This window comes from Strix aluco, chromosome 1 (genome assembly GCF_031877795.1).
Source record: "Strix aluco isolate bStrAlu1 chromosome 1, bStrAlu1.hap1, whole genome shotgun sequence".
Classification (NCBI taxonomy): domain Eukaryota; kingdom Metazoa; phylum Chordata; class Aves; order Strigiformes; family Strigidae; genus Strix; species Strix aluco.
In genome coordinates, this window is record NC_133931.1 from 92,076,955 (window position 1) to 92,091,843 (window position 14,889).

The following is a 14,889-nucleotide window of genomic DNA, read 5'->3' on the forward strand; positions in this document are numbered from 1 at the left end:
TCTCAAGAGACTGAGCTCCTTTGTGCAACAGGCAGGGAACATGAGAGATTAAAAGATGGAAGAATCTTGCAATGGCAAAGTCGTTGGTAAGACATGTTCAAATGATGCTAACAACATTCCAGCTCACCCAAGGTCCTTGTCAGTCTGAGGGGGAAATGCCACTCCAAGCGCCCTTTTTGGGGTTACTCTCTTCCAGGAAAAAGGCTTACTGCCTTTGTACGTGAACTTAACCAGGTAGTTCAGAGCAGTCCCAAGGGTAGCCTAAAAAGAGTGAAATTACAAAGGGCCAGCAGGTGCCAAGCAGATCAGTAAATAGCTAAGATTTCCAGTACATTTCCATGAGTCAGTATCAGGGAAATTATTCTGATGAAACTTCTGAAAATGCCAACTGCCTTGTGAAACCCCTGTATGAAAAAACAGTGAATGTTTAAATGGGTTTCTTTAAAAAGAGCCCTTCCTCTATACCCTGCTCTTGCACACCAGCAGGGCTCCTATTTAGGATGCATTCTTGTTTAGAAATGTGTTTTGAAGATACATTGACTTGATATTCACATTCTTAATCCCACGACATGGCACATTTTGCACTATATCACTGCAGCCTGGGAAACTCCCATTAACACAAAGCAGGGATCAGCTTTCTGATTCAGTAGTCGTGCAGTTGACATACAGTTACACCCTTTGATAGTTTTCTTCAGCAAAATGACAAGTTTCGGCTAAAGTGCATAGAAGCTGCACATATGTCATTACTCATAATGCAATACTGTGTATCATGATTGAGAAAGCCAGGCCACTCTTCATATTTTTGATGTTAACTGCTACCTGGGATACTTTTAAAATGCTCACTGCCTGAGTCACTCAAAGGAAAACTGCACCCTTGCATATGTGAAAATAGTGTGCATATTCATTAACAGATAAACAATCTCTTTTCAGATATAGAGATCAATCCTTTCTCAGAAGTGCTGTGCTTCTTAACAGAACTGAATTTCTCAGGACGAACACTGCCTTTATTAATTACAGTGTCTAAGCCAAAGCATGTAGAAGTAATAGTAAAGTATGATGAATTGTGCCAGTACTGTCCGATTTCACCACACCTTTGCTTTCTGCAGGTGTGGAGCAAAATGCCTCAGTAATATTTATACAGGAACTTCACCACACCCTCTGGCAACTCATAAGATTTTAAATACTGTTAGAGTATGTCAGCAAGGATTGCTTGGCAAGGGAAGGCTTGCAAACTTACTCGTAGGAGGTACACAACAGATAGCTATCTATCTACTCTGTTTCAAAATAAAGACACGTGTATTCTCAACCAAAGCTTTAAAGGGAAAAAAGATACTCAGAGAAGTAATCTCTCTTACACTTAAAAATTATTTGAGATTTCAGGTTGATACAACTTATCCCACATAAAAATCTGTTACAGCGCAAATCAAAATCTGTTATAGCCAGTCTAGGTGATGTATATAATTTTTTTTTTTTTTAAGTTGACAAGGTTAGGAAAAGATCATGCTGGTTCTCAAGTATACTATGAAGAGGCATCACCCAGAAGAGTCCTCCTTAGCACAGAAAAGTTCATATATTTAGTCACTCAGCACCTTTACTATTTTCTCGGTTTCTGTGTCCCTGTCCTACTTAGAGTTTTTAACTTTAAATCCCACAGAGATTTAAAAAAAAAAATTCATCAGACCTCTGAAGGGATTAAAATATTCTCAGATCTCAAACCCCCTTTTCCTCCCCATGCTTCTTGTACCTCCTGAAGTCCTTTTAAAGGTCTGGGGACATTTAAAATCCTTTCATGTTTAAAATCTACTGGCCTGCTCTGGCTGAGTCAAGAACCTGAACAGTCCTCTGCTGACCAAACCAGAAATTCTTCCTTCCTAGGAAAATAAACAGTGCTTATACTGGTAAAAAAATATCTGAAATGTCAGGGAAACCGAACAGCTTTCCTTCAAACATCACTTTTTCTTTTGATCTACCTGAAATATAGAACATGTTAATTAAATTGGATTTCCATGAGCTATACAGAGTTCATAGCTAAACTAAGCTACCAATGAATATGAAAACCAGCCATGGAAAGCTGTATCCTAAAATACTATGTGAAAACAGAAGCTATCATTTTTCTGTGACAGAAAGTTTTTCTCTCAAGACTCTCAAGAACCTTTATAGAGCATTTTATAATGTTCTGTTTAGACATCAAGTATTTCACCTACTCCTGAACCCAGGTGCTAATGAACAGAGCAACATACTGTGTAGAAAATTCACAATGACTTGTGCTAAGTACACTGAAACTGGAGGAAAATGAAATGCATTTATATAGCTGAGATCTGGCCAGGGCACTGATCTGCTACCAATATTTGTCCTGACCAAATGGAAACATGGATGACTACAGTGAAAGAGCCCACAGGTTTACTTCCCACAGGAAGGATACTATTAATACAAATATAAGTCTTTTAGTGTGCTGCTGTATTGACTTAGTATAGAGTGGGAGTGAGAGTACCACTGCTACTGAGTCAGCAGTGGCACCACCCATTGAGCCGTGTCCTCTGGTGGTGCTAATTTAAAAGGACATTGGAAAACGTTATCAATCCATCACATTGATTTAGCATATGTTGTCCTTTGAGACAAGTATAATTTTAGTTACTTGGTAGGCTTTTTTTTTTTTTTTTTTTTTTGCTAATGACCAGCCATGCCATTCAAGAGGTGTTTTATAAAGGTAGCTTTTAAACCTTGTACAAAGGCACAAGCCTCTCATTCAGTCTAACCCAGCATTTCTGCATAAACAGAACACCTCAGACACTTCTTGTAAAGCAGCAAGCAGTATTACAAGTTAGCAAATTAAATTCACCCCTGCTTTAAAACCAGAAAATCCACAGCAATTGCTTTAAGGGGTGAAGTCTATCCAGTGTATCTATCACTCATTCAACAAGATGGCTAAATTTGCAAAGATTACACAAATCATTTAGGCTTTGGAAATCACTTAAGACCGATGTAAACAGATTAAAACTTTCCCAGGCGCAATGGAAGCAATTAATTCTGCAGTGAACACCTCTCCTACACTATGCTGCTCTCTGGAAAATGTAACAGATGCATCTAATTACAAGTCACATTGAAACATGCTGGCTTTGTGTAGCTACAATTTCAAAAGACCGGAGGGCCAGGAAAACACCATCTGATGAAAGTCCTGCAGTTTGCATAGGTAGGAAAGCAACTTTCATAAAGCTTTCAGTACCCAAATTATATTGATGCAGAAGGTTCACCATTGGCAAGGGACCCTCTGAGTTGCATCCTCCTATGCCCTACACCAAATTTTGCAGGTACTTCCACAGCTCCTTCCTCATTACAGGATCCTCTGTGCCAGCCGCTGGCCTACAACAGAAGTCCATGTTAAATGTATGCTCATAGACAACAGGTCAGAAGAAAGCTCTCAGAAGGCAGTTTATGCCAAGGAGATAGAGCTTGTGAGTGAGTCTTGCTTAGTCAAGGAGGCAGCCCTGGAGAGGCAAACAGCTCCTATCCAGGTTTTCAAGATGGTATTAACAGTGCAGAGAGGTAAAGAATGAAATGAAGGGCAAGGGTAGGATTACACAGGGTGTTTCAGTTAGGGGTCAGGGCGGGGATGGACAGCTACAAAAAGGACATCAGAGGAAGGGACAGCATAACTGCAAGGAAAATCAGGGAAGGAGGTATTTTAGTAGCCAAGGCAAGAAGAAAAAGAGCATTTGACAGGATATCCATTTTTGGAATAGAAAATAAGCACTAGATCTCTGAGGTGCTACATTGGTCAAACCGTAGCTTTCAGATTAGGGTGGGGAAACAGAAGCAGAAGAAAAACTGTCTAATTTAAGACCCACACCAGGTTCTAGTGATGTCGCTACTGATAATAAAAGCAAGAGTCTGGTACCTGTCTCTCAACATTCTCTATCTCACAGTGACAACATTTCCCTGGTTATACAGTCTTAGAATCCTCCAAGATTAACAAAAAACATTTTTCTAAAACAGAAATCCACCATGAGTGACAAATACTTTCTCAGTAGGAAACGGACAATAGAAAATCTCACACATAAGAAGTCACTGTCTTTTCTTTGTCTGTTCTTCAAAAATAATTTCTACTAGTTGAATTGTAAAAGAAGTAGGTCAACAACTACTTTTTTTTTTTTAAACCGTCCAAACCACAAAAGAAGGGTTGTTTAAAGTAGTATGGGTTCAAGTTGTTACTAGCCTGTTGCCACAAAAATGTTTATAGAAATACTTCTGCAGTCAGTTTTGTAAGGTTCTTGTATGGTATCATTCTCACCATCACTTCACATCCTACTCTGAGATGATTCAGTTCTTCCACAGGGATGGGGCTTCCAGGACATACTAAATTGCACAGGCATGAGTCATAAGTACCTTTGCAGAACTGGCCAGACACACTATAAATTCACTGTACCCTTCATGTGAACTGCAGAAACCTTGGAGACACCCAGAGCAGCAGTGTTTCTCCCTACACAAAACAAGGTACTGTAATGATTTCTAGAGATTTTTATTTCATATACTCTTGGATGATGTTGCCTTGTTAACAAATGCATAGAAAAAAAGGATGCAGGGATCTGAATTAGAAACAACAAATGCTTGGGAAAGTAATTTACTAAGATGACACAGGCACAGTCTAGAAGGTGGAAGTTTTAAAAATGTACAGGAAGAGCAATTTATTGTACAGAGTTCTACAATTTCTAGAGCTCACTGGCTAGCACATATATCATAGCAAAGTAGGAAACAATGTGTTTACTTAAGTCAGCTAATTTGTTCTTCTGGTCTTTAGTTCTTACGAACATCAGGTCAGGTCCTGGTTTGCAAACTACTCAGGACACAAACTTCCTTTATTCTAAGGCCTTCCTGTACCAACCTGAATAGCCCTTAATCCCTGCCTAGAGCACTCAGCTAAACCTGTAATGCAATTGACAAATAGCAGCATTTGTGGTGTACTGAATATGGAAACCTTGTCCTGCAGAACTGTGAAGCTAGGACCTGGGCTAGTGCCGTAAGACAGAGTTTCAGGACATTTTGAAAGTCAAAAAAGAAATCCAGCATGCTTAGCATGTAATAGTTGGGGTGGTGCTTGCCCAAGCATTGGAAGGAGTATTTTGTCCTGTTCTAAGAGAATAGTCTGACTGTTACTGTTTCCAGAATATTTGTTCACTACAATTGTGAGCATCAAAAGGCTTTTGCACAAATTGAAGCATAGAAGTTGTCATAAGAGGTGGTCTCTCAGTATCCTTTAGCCCAGGCACTGGTGAGTAACATTATCAACTGTCACTCCAAGATGCTGTAAAGGACAGTGCAATAAATGTCCTGGTGAACAAATACAAGGTTGGAGGCTGCTTTTTCTCTAACCTAAATGATAGCTGGTGTCATCAGTGAAAGAGGACATGATAAACCTTATATGACTTTATAACAGTTAATCCTCCTTGTTCTTCACACAGATAAATATTTTTAGAAAGCCTTTAAATCACAAAAGAAACTTCAAAAACTGAAGAGAAACTTGCAGGCACATAGCAGTCATAATTAGTGGTTCGCTAATAGTATGTTTTCTCCCTTTCTGTGCAGGTTCAGAACAATGGAAGCTTTGAATAAAGCAAACACAAACTTTGCTCTTGACTTTTTCAAACATGAGTGTCAGGAAGATAGTGACAAGAATATTTTGTTCTCCCCTTTGAGTATTTCATCTGCCCTGGCTACTGTTTATTTGGGAGCCAAAGGTAACACTGCAGATCAGATGGCAAAGGTGAGTCTGGCCTTCAAATGGTAGCTGTCTGAAAGGGTTGATCTCTTGGAATAACATCCTCTATACAAGAAATTTACTGTGATGGAACAGAGGAAAGCCATAAGCAGAAAAATTACTCTCATCAGAACTCTACACACATATATGCCAGCTCCCATTTCATCCCTGATGTGCACTGCAATAACTAGACCAGTTCTCCATTTGTGCAGGTCAAAGAACTAGTCTACTCTAGCCTCTGGAAACAGGCCCCCTACAAATGAGAGAATTGGCACTAGCGACATTGTCTCCTTTTAAATCCTTTTAAACCTTTTAAATGCTTTAAATAAACTAAAGCAGAAATAAGGGATCTTTATCACAAAGTTCAGTAACTTGAGTACTCACTAGGGAGTGGGAGACCTGGATTCTCCTTCTATTCCACCACAGACAATTCCCATCTCACGTCTTACCTCTTTGGAAATGACCCCCCACAAAAAGACTCTCCCCTGTAGTTATTAATAAGTTTTGCACTTTACTAAACATAAATCCACATCCATGAGATCAGAGAAGAAACACGGTGAGACTGCAACCCTTTCTTTGGGGTATTTTACAGGCAAAATCACTTACTGAAATCCCTAAATTGTATTTGTGCAAAGTTCATAGCTTCATCAGGCGGCAGTGAGAGCAGCTCCAATGCAGTTACCTAGCTTCTATCAAACGAGGTGAGGCCTGTGAGTTTGCGTGTGCTAAGGCAGAAGCTGTCCCACCTGCTAAGGCAGTGATCTAACTCCTGATTTACGGGACAAAAGAAGGTCAGTAGGGGAACAAAGAAAGGAGTGAACTTCTGTTAGAAAGAAGGGAAAACAGTAAAAAAGGCATAGCTCTTCTGAAAAATGTTCCAAGGTTGGATGCACCCCTCTGTAGCCTGGGTAAGGTGCATGTGCCCAGAGCAAGGGATTTAAGGCATGAAAATACCTGCACCATTTTCATGCTTTCTGACACATAGCAGCGCTCCATTTAGACTTCTGCTTTGGTATTTCCCACCTGGAGATACTTGTGTCTTCCCAGGTATTAAAAGGTCAGCCCAGGGCATAACTCAAAGCAGGCAGATTCCTCTAGAAAGGCCAAGTACATGAGAGTTTTGCCCTGCAGCCCTCAGCTTAGTGTGTGCAAGCCATTTTGTATACACGGGCCTCAAGACCTAACCAAAGATTTCATATTCAGTCAGGACTGGACACAAGAATAAAATCTGAATTTGACTCTCTTCATCACCAGTCCCATGATGTCACTGAAAGATTTTACTGAAACAGAAAATTTTCTTTCATTGCATTTATTATTGCTTTTTCCACTATAGGTACTTCATTTTAACAAAGCTGAAGGAGCCAGAAATGTCACCACAACCATAAAAATGCAAGTCTATTCCAGAATGGAAGAGTATCTATCAAATCGATGTGCTTGTTTCCAAAAGGTATCTCAGCAAGTGTAGTGATCAAGCTGTGGGCATGGTCACATCTTCTCTTCCTTGTTTTTTCCTTCCATATTTACATTTGCTTATGTTTGCTTTCCTCAGTTGTAGTGTACACAGTTGGTTGGTACAGCATCCTGTGATACCGTCACCTAATGCAATACCTATTACATGCTTCCCCTTTTTAGGCAGAATTGCAAAAACTAACCTCAAATTTGCAAAATCTAAAATTTAATGTTACCATTTTCTGTCAATAGATCTCTTGATCTTTTTCCTTTCCTGGCTCTGAGGAGAGATTTCTTTCTCAAAATATTATTGTTGAATAGCTAGCTATTTACCAACAACATGTTCTTTGAACAGGCACAGTTCCTACTTCAGAGAGCTAACCAAAAGAACAGAGCTGCCCTTCCACATATTTGATTGCAGCATCAAGACAACAAAAACCAGAATATTCACTTTTCCAGGCTACCTATGCTTGATATTTTTCAGAAATTAGTCTTCATTTCAGTTGAATAGTTAAGAAAATTGACGTTGGAATTTCCCAGGGTAGACCAGTTGCTTGCAATAAATCTTAGAGAAATGGAAATCATTATATTCCTGAGATATTTATTTGACATCTTATACCAAAGTATACTTAATTTAACATAGCAGAAAAATACAGAAAAGCAAATGTAATCCCCCTGATTGCATCAACTGAACAGTCAGTAAAGGCTGTTTTTCCTCATTGACAATAAGGTCAAGCTCTTCTCCCTGCTCTTTCCCGTAATCCTTATTCTTTGTGGGAGTGAGCCATTTCCCTGCAGTCTGCCCACAACGACCCAGCAGCCACAAGTTCTGATGAATGGGAACTTGGATCCACATCCCACAGCCAAAACCCGTGGTGGGAAGATTTATTTTAGGGACTATGTCAACAACCCATTTGCACTGCATGAACAGGAGAGGGATTGTTCCTCATGAGTAATGCTTGTCCAAACTGTAAGAATTACCGAGCTCTGTGGGTAGGGCAAAGGGACTGTTCTAACAGTTTAGAAATGTAAGAGTCTGTCTGTATCTCTGATTCTGATGTAATGACAAGATGAATACAGCACAGGTCCAGATTTTTAGTTTACTAATTCACAACTTAACTTCCTTGAGGTCATTTGAGCCCACATTCTTTTAATCCTGTTACTTCAATTACTGCAACATAAAAAAAAATAAATCACAAAATATTAACATTAAGAGCAAGATTAAGAAATTTAGGGGCAAACTTTCCAAGTAACACACTTGACTTTCATGAATGAAAGGAGTCACCCAGCCAAATCTTCATGTATTGTTTAACAATTACAGTTTGTCTCTCATTCTCTGGATATACTTAGTTTCACAATCTCCACTTACGAACCCTTAAATGTTTTACATAGTTCAGGCTCTTAACGCTTGTATTCTGAGACACTTAAGGTGCCTTTACCACATCTGCAACTTTTAAAACTTTCAAATGATCGTTTTAATAGCTATCCAGTTTAGAACACCTCTTACGTTGCAATCCAGGTAACAGATCGCCTGAATGGAAATACTTTACTTGGAACTCCATGAAAGAAAAAAATTAGAAATTTTGAACTATTTTACACAACAGATGAATAAGGTCTTTTCTTCCTTTTCTCCAAGACAGAAATTGGCAAATCAGATAATATCCATAGCGGATTTAATGCACTCAACTTCGAAATCAACCAACCCACTAAAAATTACCTGCTTAAAAGTGTCAACCAGTTATATGGAGAAAAATCATTGCCTTTCAGTAAGGTAGGTAGGCCATTTATTCAGATTATGTAGTGCCATTTAACCTTTATGATCTATCTGTGACAACATACCGTAAACCATGTACTTTTAAATATTTTTCATTGCATCTGCAAATCATGTTATTATCCTTAACATAAATGTTTTCTATGAGACTTTTCCTGAGACTTTGGACACTAAAATTTTAGTTTTATGGGATGTCTATCTAATTTCAGAGTGATTTGGAGATGAAGTTAGGTGACAACATTTAAATTGAGTATTTCCACTAAAAAAATACTTTGTTCCTTTGACAAAATGCTGTGCTTGTAGTCGATGTAATTTTTATCATGTTTTCCCTCTGTTTGGCTGTAGTTATTTATTAGCATTCATATTGGCAAGCAACAACCATTTGTGTCTCTCTTGCATGCAGGAATACTTACAGTTAGCCAAGAAATATTACAATGCAGAACCACAATCAGTTGACTTTGTGGGAGCAGCAGATGAAATCAGAAGAGAGATCAATTCCAATGTCGAACACCAGACTGAAGGTAAGTTCCAGTCTCTCCTCTCCTGATTCAAAAAGAAGCTGTTTCAGCTTTGAACAAAGTCTCTGTACCCAAGGGGCCCAAGGCAGGTAAACAAATTTACCTCAGAAAGGTAAATCAGATCAGTTTTCCTAAAGTAGTCATCTACTGACAAGCCTTACTAAAATTAGTGTCCATCTGAATGTGGGATGGGAATCTTTGTAAATTGAGATTACCCCAGTAACCACATACTTGCAACTAATCTCAAGCTCGATGCATGCTATATCGGCACTTACAATTTCCCAGGCTTATATCCGCAGAAATTGCACCACTTATGTCAAAACAATAAAACTGCACAAATGTGTAAAAGTCCTTCTGTTTTCTCTAGGTAAAATACAAAATCTGCTGCCTCCTGGATCCATAGATTCACTCACCAGGCTAGTCCTGATAAATGCCCTCTACTTCAAAGGAAATTGGGCAACAAAGTTTCAAGCTGAAGCTACCAGGCAAAGGCCTTTCAGAATAAACACGGTATGGGAATATACTGCCCAATATCCTACACTGCAAGTGGAAAAAAACATGAAAAAGATAGGGGAGAGAAATTCCTGTCAATCTTTAAATCCATGAGGCATGAAAGTTATTTAATTTAAAGCATACAGTATATTTTCTTCATCACATCTTCAGCAGAAATACTGCATACACATACTACTACCTGAGCCACAAGTAAAATTGTCAGAAGCTGACTTGAAACAAACTTCCATTCTCTGAAGGCAGGGAAAAAAAGAGGTGAACAAAACTGTATGGGTTAGTTCTTTACATTTTAATTTTTAGCCATATGACAAATCAGAGTGGAATACAGCTTCCTATAATGGGTGTCATCTGAGACAGCTTAGATACCCTGCCTAGCCTCCAAGTGCCTTTCCAAAAGACCAGTGGTCCTGTACAGATCCTATGTCCTACTGCTTGGAGCTATAAGGATGTCTCAGACACACTGGGCAGCTTCTACAGCAAATACAATAAACATCCAGTGTGCTACTTTAACTCAGTCCTTTACTGTTCAGTCAGAGTACAGATGGCAAACATTTAATTTGATTTGTTGCAGCATACAACTAAACCAGTGCCCATGATGTACCTCAGTGATAAATTTAACTGGACCTACATAGAATCAGTACAGACTGATGTTCTTGAACTTCCATATGTCAATAATGACCTCAGCATGTTTATCCTGCTACCAAGTGACATCACCGGCCTCCAAAAGGTAAAGCAACTGAGAACATAAATAATCTGAAAAAAACAAGAATATCATTATTTACTTACTTTATGCATGTGTGAGGTAAAAGACCAGACTGCAGTCATGTTTCTAGGAAGAAGGGTACTAATCAGGTTCAAGAAAAGAACAAATCCCAAACTCGGTCTAGCACTGTGAACTTGAACCTCTTGGAGCTCAGACTAGATTTCTTACTCTTGGCAGCTGGTACTTCTGTGGTTCCTAATCTTGATCAGTCCTAGAAACGGGTAATCCAAACCTCACAAGACTGGCTCTTCTTCCAGCTGAACAAAAGGAAGAGGACAGAAAGACAGCCCTGCTGAGGTGCACTGTCTGTACCAATTGAGAAAGATATGATTTAATGAAAAAAAAAACCAACAAAACTCTAATTGGGCAGCCTCCATTACTTTCCAGGATGTCCAGAGCTGATACATATGGACACTGTCACCTTCTGTAAAGAAACCAATCCTGCCTTTGGATAATAAACTTACATTCTCACTTACGTTAGTGGGTGTTCTGTAGAAAAAAGCTCTTTTCAGTAAATTCTAAAATGTAGGGAAGACAGAAATGTGAACAGCAAATCAACAAGACTATTGTTACTTGACACTGATGTTTTTGTTCTACAACTATTTAATCCTGCTATATTCCCTGACAATTAATGAGAACAGTTCAAATACTGCATTGACCTACCATAGAGCAACATACTCCTCTAGTCAAAAAGATCTCCAAATTGGTCTTTCACTACTGTTTTTCTTATATTCTTAAAACAGCTTGAAAAGTTCTCCATTTAAGAAAAGAGAAGGAATACCCCTTAGGGCACAGGTTTCTGAACACTGTAATTTTCTGATTTTCTTTTTACTAACTACAGCTAGAAAGAGAATTGACTTTTGAAAACTTGTCTGCATGGACCAGTCCAGAAATAATGGAGAAAATGAAAATGGAGGTTTATCTGCCCAGGTTCACGTTAGAAGAGAAATATGACCTCAAATCTACTTTGAGCAGGATGGGGATACAAGATGCCTTCACTGAAGGTCAAGCTGATTTCACAGGAATGTCAGAGAACGGTGACCTGGTTTTGTCACAAGTTTTTCACAAGTGTTATCTGGAAGTCAATGAAGAAGGCACAGAGGCAGCAGCTGCCAGTTCAGCATCACTGGCATCACGAAGCCTTGGTGCTACTGTTATTTTTGTGGCAGATCACCCTTTCCTCTTCTTTATCAGGCACAACAAGACCAAGAGCATCCTCTTCTTGGGAAGGTTCTCTTCCCCTTAGAAACTCAAACATTACTGAACAGGTTCTTGCAACAACAATAATGAGCAAAATACGTACCACGAAAAGCATCTCAATAGTCTGTGCACTTCTTCATTTTCCTGTCTGTTAGAAGAGAGCACACATTAAAAATCACCTGGAATTCATACCTCTGATTCATTTTCCTGTCCAAAGAACCGGAAAATGGTAGCACTACACTATAAGCACCAAACTGTGCACAGAACAACATTGATGCATCTTTTCTTTCAAACAAGAACTGTCACAATGCAGAACAGACGAAGTTGATCTAAAGCAGTAATTCCCAACACACTTCCTTTGGTACATAAGAAAAGAAACAGGAAAAACTCCTTCCTGTAGAATGCTGCTGCATCTCCATTGATTTCAGCTCACTAAGCTGGTCATCCCAAGAGGGCTACCTTGCCCACATTCTTGTCAGTTTTATATCAAATTTGCAGCCTGGCATAGCTAGTAATGAAATAAACTTGCAAAATCCTCTGTGTGTCCTGATACTGGTGTTTCTTTCTTGCAAGCAAAGGGACTAACACATGTACTTTCTAATCTTTGTCACACAGCAATTGGAAAATATTGAACTACACTTGAATTGGAGGAAAACAAACCACATATGCTTTGAAACCTTCTCCTTTATCACCTTTCATGCATTCAACGCTGTTGCCAGCCCAGCACTGCACTGCTTTACTCTCATTTTGCTTTGCCATTTATTTCACTGGTTTGAGGCAAGATCAAATTGAAGAATCAACCCTGTAATACTAACTCCCTAAGTGCTTTCCGGAAGATTACACAAAAATCTCCCAGTACACATTTACTCCTGTCACAGCTCTCTCTCCTAAGGAGACCATCCTAATCAGTCATGCATGTTTGTAGGGCATGCTCCTAACTCTCTGAATTCACAACCGAGAGCAAAGGACTGGGTATCTTGTAGGACTTGCACACACCAACAGCATCTTACTAGAAACATCTCTTCTTGGGATGGCAGGACTCCCTCTTCCTGACAGAGACTGCTGGCTGACACTGAGTTATTTCTGTTTTCTTCCCCGTGGCTAGCTGCTTCCAGGGTCCCCTCTGGCTCTGCTTCCCAAATGGGAAGGAGCATAGGAAAAGTGTTGTGAAGCAAGTGCTTTATTCTATCCCCATACAACCTCAACAGCACCGCCTTCTGTCCGTCTCAGTTGTGAAACATGACACAGGATTCCTGTACGGTCAGGTGCAATCCTGTCATGCCCTGCTTCACCTAATGCAAGGGCTTCATGTCCCCATGGCTTAGCCTCTTAAGCACTTCCTGATGTGCCTCAGGAATAAAGACAAGAAATCCACATCTGGGAAGCCAAGGAGGAACAAAACCATGGCAACATGCACCCAAACTCACTCACAGACCTTTAAAGTCAATGGAAATGTGAGTCACCTTTTCTCTCTCCTTCAACTATTTTAAGCATGATTGCAAAGATGACAAAGTTAATGTCATCTTGGCAGTGCCAGATCATTACCAAGTGGCAATGGCCACAACACTTGAAGGGTGAATTGCACATTAGGGAGTAACCTTTTCCCAGGGTGAGGCAGAACAGCACTGCAGAATGTTACCCAGAAAGTTTGGGGAATCTCCATCCTCGGAAGGGCTGTGGCTGATCTTATCTACTGATGGCCCTGCTCCAAGCAGGAGGTTGACCTCTGGATGTCCCTTTCAATTAACAAGTGTGGTTTTCTCTCTCTTGTCAACAGCCTTTCTGCCTTGCCACCTCCCTTCCTCAATCTGCCTGTCATCCTTGCATCTTGACTAGCAAAGAGAGCTAGCTTGCTCACTCTCAGCATATTTCTTTGGGACTTGGAGTCTCCTGGCTTGGTCTTTCCCTCCACCTAATCTTTCAGCTGATCCTTCTCCTATTCTGATTTCTTGAGGACTTACTCATCATACTAAAACCAATACTTGTTTAATTTCTGGCATTTCTTCATTGCCTTGCACAACCTTGTTTTCTGTCACTTTTTAGAAGACTTGACCCACTCTGTTCCTGTAATCAGGCTTGCAGCAAAATGCTTAGCACACAGTACAGTTTCCTTCCCTTCCTCCATTCCCCTTTCCCTGTCCCCCAGGGTCTTACAGTTGTTGCCAACACCTCCTTCTTCCACCACCCAACAGCAATCCAGTTCTCTTCTGGGACCGCAGAGTGACAACTACTGTGCCATGTTTACCCCTGTTGTATTTTTTCACTCCACCTTTGCTCGAGCCCTCCCAGTGGGTTTGTTTCAGTCCTTGCCCTCCTTTACTACACGCAAGTATTGTGCACTAACTCAGTGTTTTGCAGTGTTTCTCTCAAATGATTCCCAGCCGTGATTGTAATGATTGCAACACGACCAGTGGGGTGTCCATCCCTTACCCTGAATGGTCTTCTTGGTTTTACCTCTGTCTATGCTCCTAATGATCTTCAATCTGAAGCTGGACTCCCAGTGTCTAATTCAACCACTAAGCTTGACGTTTTATGCTGATGCAGTGCCTTTGAAACCTAGGAGTCACAGATGAACATAGACGGAGAGGAGAATCAGACCGGCAATATCTGAGTATATCCAGAAATCAAAGCCAAGCATTCTAGTTGTGTAACCTTTCTACTAGTCATTTATTTTAAACAACAGACCAGTTGTGTCCACAACACCAGAAGACCATTGGAATGGGTGAGCTGTTCTGCTATCCTGTCAGTAGGCTATTGTGGTGTAACAATAGAGCTGAGATTTTAATTTCATTGTCCTTTTGAAACGTCTAAAGCTGAAAAGTGAGCAGGTCAACAAAGAGGACAAAATTACGTAAGATCTTTTGGGGATGTGGTAGAAGGACCTTTGGGTAGGCGGAAACAACCTGGATGTAGGGGAGAAGGAAAG

The 14,889-nt window shown here is 40.0% G+C and overlaps 1 protein-coding gene across 1 annotated transcript; it reads left to right on the forward strand.

The window, feature by feature from the left end:
- The first annotated feature begins 5,590 nt into the window (after window positions 1-5,590).
- LOC141933486 (serpin B10-like) lies at window positions 5,591-12,515 on the forward strand. Its single transcript, XM_074848203.1, has 7 exons — window positions 5,591-5,758; window positions 7,086-7,199; window positions 8,838-8,972; window positions 9,376-9,493; window positions 9,858-10,000; window positions 10,572-10,727; window positions 11,605-12,515. The coding sequence occupies exons 1-7, from the start codon at window positions 5,591-5,593 to the stop codon at window positions 12,007-12,009; spliced, it is 1,239 nt and encodes a 412-aa protein (XP_074704304.1). The 3' UTR covers window positions 12,010-12,515.
- The last annotated feature ends 2,374 nt before the right edge of the window (window positions 12,516-14,889 follow it).

Coding starts and splice junctions, on each gene's coding strand:
- LOC141933486 (XM_074848203.1), top strand. CDS start 5,591: ATGGAAGCTTTGAATAAAGCAAACACAAACTTTGCTCTTGACTTTTTC. Junction 7,200..8,837: donor GATGTGCTTGTTTCCAAAAG/GTATCTCAGCAA, acceptor CTTTTCTCCAAG/ACAGAAATTGGCAAATCAGA. Junction 9,494..9,857: donor TGTCGAACACCAGACTGAAG/GTAAGTTCCAGT, acceptor TGTTTTCTCTAG/GTAAAATACAAAATCTGCTG.